This window comes from Diabrotica virgifera, chromosome 9 (assembly GCF_917563875.1).
Source record: "Diabrotica virgifera virgifera chromosome 9, PGI_DIABVI_V3a".
Taxonomy (NCBI): Eukaryota; Metazoa; Arthropoda; class Insecta; order Coleoptera; family Chrysomelidae; genus Diabrotica; species Diabrotica virgifera.
Window position 1 is genome coordinate 129,551,893 of NC_065451.1, and position 6,649 is coordinate 129,558,541.

At 32.7% G+C, this 6,649-nt stretch overlaps 1 protein-coding gene across 1 annotated transcript; it reads right to left on the reverse strand.

The window, feature by feature from the left end:
- Positions 1–4,545: 4,545 nt before the first annotated feature.
- LOC126891366 (matrix metalloproteinase-9-like) lies at positions 4,546–5,526 on the reverse strand. The gene has a single exon (XM_050660541.1). It carries the CDS (start codon positions 5,524–5,526, stop codon positions 4,546–4,548), a length of 981 nt encoding a protein of 326 aa, XP_050516498.1.
- Positions 5,527–6,649: the final 1,123 nt, after the last annotated feature.

The window sequence follows — 6,649 nt, forward strand, 5'->3', positions numbered from 1 at the left end:
AAACAGACTGTGAGAGACACATGGATGGTGTTTTTTTTGCAAAAATCATATAGATGGTGATTCAGTTCCCACAGTTCCTTAAGAAGGAAGCTCTATTTCCATGGAGGGGGGGTAAAAACTTACAAGCCAAGCACCGATATGGGCGTGGTCTAGCTATCCCATTGGTGTGCCTCGTGGGTAACAAAATGTTCTAAGAAGCGGGGGATTTTAAAATTTTTAGATTGGTCTACTTTCTTTCCCACTTCAAAAAGCTATAAAACCATATCCAGCAAGTAGATTAGTTTTATTAAAATCAGTAAGTTCTGTCGAATATTCCAAAATGAAAGTGAAGTTTGCAGTACCTGAATGTTCGAAATCAAGTGCCAAAATTATTTCGCACTTCAGAAAGTCCCCAATGGGAAAACATTTTGTGAAGTTAAACTCCAGCGCGGACGGGGAAACATTTAATGAAGTGAACTTCCAGCGTGGAACTAACCGAAGGAGATTTTACTTGCCACAGACCAATGGAGGCCATTTGAGCAACAAGTTATGGCGTCATCCACCCCAATGATCGACCCAAAATACGATACTGTATCATCTGACGACGAAGAAGAAGAAGAAATAGGTAATGGCTCTTTTCACGGGTCAAATCTTATTCAGAGTGATGATTTTAATGAAAGCATGGAAGTGTACCTCATGGTGAAAAAGAAGAAGACGATCTAAATATTACCACAAATTATGATAATATTGACAAAACTGTCAAAACTACAGATGATGAATATGACAGTAAACATTTGTAAGTGAAAATACTCGTTATTTGGAAGAAAACCAGATGGGCTGTGCTACTTAAGAAGATTAGTGGTTATGAGAAAAAACGCGATAGGGCGCAAAGGAGTTTGGACAAAGTTAACCAAAACATTGGCATCTGCAACCAAATTCTGACATCTATAATGACCTGTAAACCTGTGGATAATTAGTGTGGATTGCAGTGATAAAAAACGTTATATTTTTATGTTGTATTCTAAAGTGTTTGCTTAACTATGTAAATTAATTTTTTTTTTTAACTATGTAAATTAATAGCATTTTTTGCTTATTGGTTTATTTAGTTAAACAAACATATTCCAAAATGAAAATTTTACTTTCATTTTGGAATATTAGACAGAACTTACTGATTTTAATAAAATAAATATTTTATATAATATTTTAGTTTTTTTACCCACACCTTAATAGCAAATCGTCGGTGATGTGGCAATACCTTCTACCTGCTATTACATGATTTTTTGCAAAAGTGATAAAAAACCTTTTTCCTGTTTTCATATGATATTTTTTGACTTATTTTCTAGTAAATTCATAATGAATTTACTAGAAAATAAGTAAAAAAATATCATATAAAAACAGGAAGTGAACCTAAAAAAAGACGCTTGGTCGCTTCTAAAAAATCATGTAATAGCAGGTAGAAGGTATTGTCACATCACCGACGAAGTGAGTTATACTATAATGCACACAATAATAACATGCAAAATTACAAAATAGAGCCAACAATACAACTACCTAGTTTGCCAATAATTACCTCGTAATATATAAACATTCACCTATGTAATATTCCGATATTTGTCATCACAAAACACAAATCAAATTCCCTTTATAAACTTCACTAAACACATTATTTGTCCTTCTCGAATATCACCCGCATTTTAACCGGAGAATACTAAATTTAAAAATAGACGCCGTGCTCTCTACATTATGCGAGAGGTCAGAATGTAGAAATGCATATGTCATAAACGTACTCGAAAAATTTTTAAGCTAAAATATTTATTGATTTAAAAATTAATTTTTCACTTCATTTATGAAAATTAAGAAAAGATATTTTAGAATCATATTTTAGAAGTATAGGTCTAATCAAAACTTGGAAAACAAATTTTTATTAATAATTTTTAACAGGGACCCATCAACAAAAATTTTGTCAAAACAATATAATGTTGCATATCAATAGGAAAAAAAATAAATTAAAAAATATATAACTTATTTAAAATTTAATACAGGGGGCGTTTCATTTGTACTTAAATAAAATCATTTCACCACTCATTTATGAAAATTAAGAAAAGATATTTTAGAATCATATTTTAGAAGTATAGGTCTAATCAAAACTTGGAAAACAAATTTTTATTAATAATTTTTAACAGGGACCCATCAACAAAAATTTTGTCAAAACAATATAATGTTGCATATCAATAGGAAAAAAAATAAATTCAAAAATATATAACTTATTTAAAATTTAATACAGGGGGTGTTTCATTTGCACATAAAGAAAATTAAAGGGAAAATGGAAAAGGGAATTGAATAAAAACCTTTTTATTGTTGTAGATTTATATTATTACAAATAATACAGTATTTACATAAGCAGTATATATACAAGTTCATATTGCAACAAAAACAAGTACGTGTACTAAGATTATCTGCCTTCCCACTTACAATGTTCCGTAATATGAACAGCTGGGACGTATGATGGCACTCCGCTAACAGTCTAAAAAAAAACAAGAAGGGCACAAACTTTCATTGTCTATTACGTAATAATATTTGGTCATACATACTGTTTGTCCGCTTTCATATGACAGAAAGCGGACATCATCCACTTTCATTATTTTGTTCTCTGCCTCTGGGGAATCCATATCTAATACCTCACAATCTTCCAGGTCTGACAAATTTTCGGTGGATACCGAAAAAACAAATCTTTCGTTAGAAGAGGCACTATCACTATCTTCAGCTTCATGTGGTGGTATGACATCCAATGGATTAAGAACTGCTTCATCCATTGCTTGATTTTCATGGTCACTATCTTCAGCTTCATATGGTGGTATAACACCCAATGGATTTATAACTGCTTCATCCATTGCTTGGTTTTCATTTTCTAGCACCATTTTGATATTACCACAAAAATTATAAATGCATCAGTTTATATATTTTCAAGTAGAATAAAGAGGGGGGTTAGTGCCATATGCTTTTCACATCTAAAACTAGCTCAAGGGTCAATTAACTGGACATCTGGTGTGTCTAGACAGTATCCGATCTAAAAATAACTCAAGGTTAACGGCCAATGTCTAAAAAATAGCTCAGCGATCTGGGCATCTGTTAGTCTAGACCATATCCGGTCTAAAATGAGGTAGAGGGGGGGGACCCAGCTGCAACTGGTATCAATGAGAGTGGGGAGGATGTAAGAGTACAGAAACATCGATAATGTTAACAGTATGTGCTCAAGAAGTCTTCGTGAACGTGTTGAACAATTTAGTAAAGGTATTAACAGAATAAAGCGTGATATTTTAGTTTATGAAAAAACAAAAAATATTAAACAGTTAGAAAAGAAAACCAGTTAATAAAAAATATAAAGACAAAGAATATATGTTTAAAAACTTTTCACGACTTAGTATAAGTGATGCGTTTGCGTAGTGGAATACTCCAGAAGAAGAAAATAGACTATTTTTTTGTTTCTGCAATCGAGGAGCAAAAGTGGATAGACTTGGTATTTAAAAACATTAATCGTTTTAACAATAATGGAATGTTGCCAGAAAAGAATTGTGATGAATCAACACCCACAAAAACCTTTGTACCTATTCACAGAAGCAGAACTACAAAACTTTACCATACCATACATTAGAAAATTTCTGGATCCATACGAACTACTTCAGTCTTGGCATCTCCTACCCCAGAAATTTGTGCAAGATTTTGAAATTCGAACTCGACTTCCGTGTTTTGTTCATTTCAATCGTCCCGAATGGAGAACAGGAAGAAGGATTAGCTTCTGCCCAATCCAGTTGCCGTTTATGCAGATTTGCACTGGAAAATTTATGTAACAATTATAGCGGTTAAATAAAGTACTATTTTTTATTAAGGTTTTTTATTAATAAAACAAAATGTAAAAAAATTCTTTATTACATCATAAAAGTATCATACAAATAAAATACATTAGATAACGCACATACACTATTATTATTTAAATGGTAAGGACGTTTGGGTTCCATAAATTGAGTAGGGAGCCGCGGAAGATAAAAAACAAAGAAAAACTGTGGGTTGGTTTAGGGTCATATAATAATAACTTTCCTGGAAATTAGCAAACACCTCACATAGTTTGGTAAACCTATTAGTTTTAAAGTCTAGTTGAAGGTCATTATAGGGATATCTTTCAGAATTTAAAAACACTTTGATATTTTTTAAATTGCAATGATCAAATTTACTCACATCTTTTGTTAATTTCAATTTTTTGATTCCCACTGACCATGTATGACGTGTAGAGTTAGCGCTGGATATGGTAGAGTTATATAGTGCATAAGACTAGGGTAGTTAAAAGTGTAACTATGGTAGTTTCACCCCAAAAGTTCCAAATTCTCCGGCAAGATGGGAGGGACTATTTTAATGGAATCTACAACATAGGCTGTCATAGTTCGGTTATTATCCGCTAGGTGGCTATTTTTACGACATTTTCTAATTTTAATTAGAAATTAATATGAATACATAAAACTTGGTTGTTGTAAGGATGTAGGTATATTCATAAACTAAACATATTTCTTACAATTAACTATGTATAGATGTAAGTTTAGATAGCAGAGTCTTTAATTGATATAAAATATTTTCGTTTGGACAAGGCACTTCAAATAGATTCCAACTAAATTGTCCACCTGCGACAACTTTTCTTGTAAATTCATTAAATTTATAGTAATTACTTCGACGGAAAAAGTAAATATGGCCATCAGTCCATCGGAATGCGAGAGAAATATCTTCAGGTATACCAGGAAATAGGTCTTTTATTTTACCTCTACCACTCTCAGTCATAAAATCATTAGAAAATTCTATATATGACATATTATTATAAAAAGTATAGGATCGCCCTGCATTTGATTGAAAAATAGCATTGATGCGCGCTTTATTAGGTATATTAAGTAAAAAATTATCAATATATTGAATACTAGGGAATGATGCTGAGAAATATTTGTTGGGAGACACAATTGTAAGCAAATCACCGCTTGTTGTTTGAAAAATGTGTTGTAAAGTGTACTGACGTAATTCTGTAGGTACATAATCGATAAGAAGTTCTGGTTGAGATGGAATAATCATTCCATTCAAGTCTAGTTTCCATATAAATTTGTTATGAGCAATATATAATCGATAATTTGAGAACTCTGGAGCAGTGGATAGAAACATAAAATCTGGAATAATATCACACAAATTTTTGAAGATCAGCTGTTTACGAGTCGTAGGTCTTGTCGTTGTACTTGATGGCGTATGCAGCGTTGTATGGTGTGGGTGGATTGACTGCCTAGGAGGTGCTGGTCTCATGGTTGTAGTTGATGTTAAATGTGGCGTTGTATGGTGCGGGTGGATTGACTGCCTACTAGAAGGTGGTAGTATTGTGGTTGTTGAGATATTTGTTGGTATATGCATGTTTGTGAACTTTGGGATTGGAGCGTATTTACTTTTAGCCCCATATAAATATTGCACAGCATTTATATCATCATCATGTAAAACACGAATCTTATCTGCATAGACGCTATACATGATAGCATTTGGAGTAGCACTATGAGCTATTCCGAGAGCATGTCCGATTTCATGAACTAATACCATAAGAAAACTAGTACGACCTTCGGGAATAGAACAGTTCCAAAATGCCAGGACTGATCTATATCTAAATGGATTTCTATACATGTTCCGTCGGAATTAGGAAAGTAAGAATGCCCTAAAACAGCTCCACCTACTTTAGTTGGGCATTCATCACTACCCATACAATTTCTTCTAAAATAATGAGTTTTACTTACCATAGTTATGGTAATATCAGGAGGATCCACACCTGGAGTTGTAACCATTGTGAATGTTAAGTTTGAAACATTTTGCCACATCTGAAAAGCCATTTCCGCATCTTTCTGAGCATCAACCGTTCTTTGAGGAAAATACCATTGCAGGTGATGTTTCTTCCATGCTGTTCTTGCTATAAAATCGTTATCACTGTGTTGACAACGCGGGCGACGCATAAATTTAATAGTTTCATTATTAAGCAATCCATCCACCGGTAAATTATACCTTTCTTGGAAGGTAATCAACGAAGTTGAGAGATCTGTTTTATTATCGATATTATGTTCATATCTATTTAGATAAACAATAACATCTTTTTCAGAAAAATCGGCACAAAGCACATATGTGAGACTTAGGAGAAAAACTAATACATCTACCCCATTCAACATCTTGATGAAGACTAATTTTAAAATATTAAATAACAAGTATATAATCGCTTACGAATTTTTTAAGATTTCTACTTTTATTCATATTGGTGATAGGAATATTGGGACCGTGCAAGTTCGTAAAAGCGACACCAGGTTTCTACGCTCTGCAACTTTATTCGCACTTTTAATGATCCAGCAAACAGGACCACATGAGTTATTTAAGATAGTTGCAGTATGTCTTCTTTACCTTCTATCATTGCCTTACTGCAAAAATGGCATTACAAATTTTATTTACTTTATTATATCGAAATGCTGCACCCAACAAATATTGACATAAGTTCTTAAATCTCATGTAATAGTTTTTTATCGCTATAAATAGTCATACCACTTAACCTTCGTCTTAACAAATTATTATATCAAAAGAGATTACGGTATCGTTGATAATCGTCACAGTCACACAAACT

Excerpts from the sequence above, each read along its gene's own strand:
- LOC126891366 (XM_050660541.1), bottom strand. The coding sequence starts at position 5,526 with ATGTATAGCGTCTATGCAGATAAGATTCGTGTTTTACATGATGATGAT.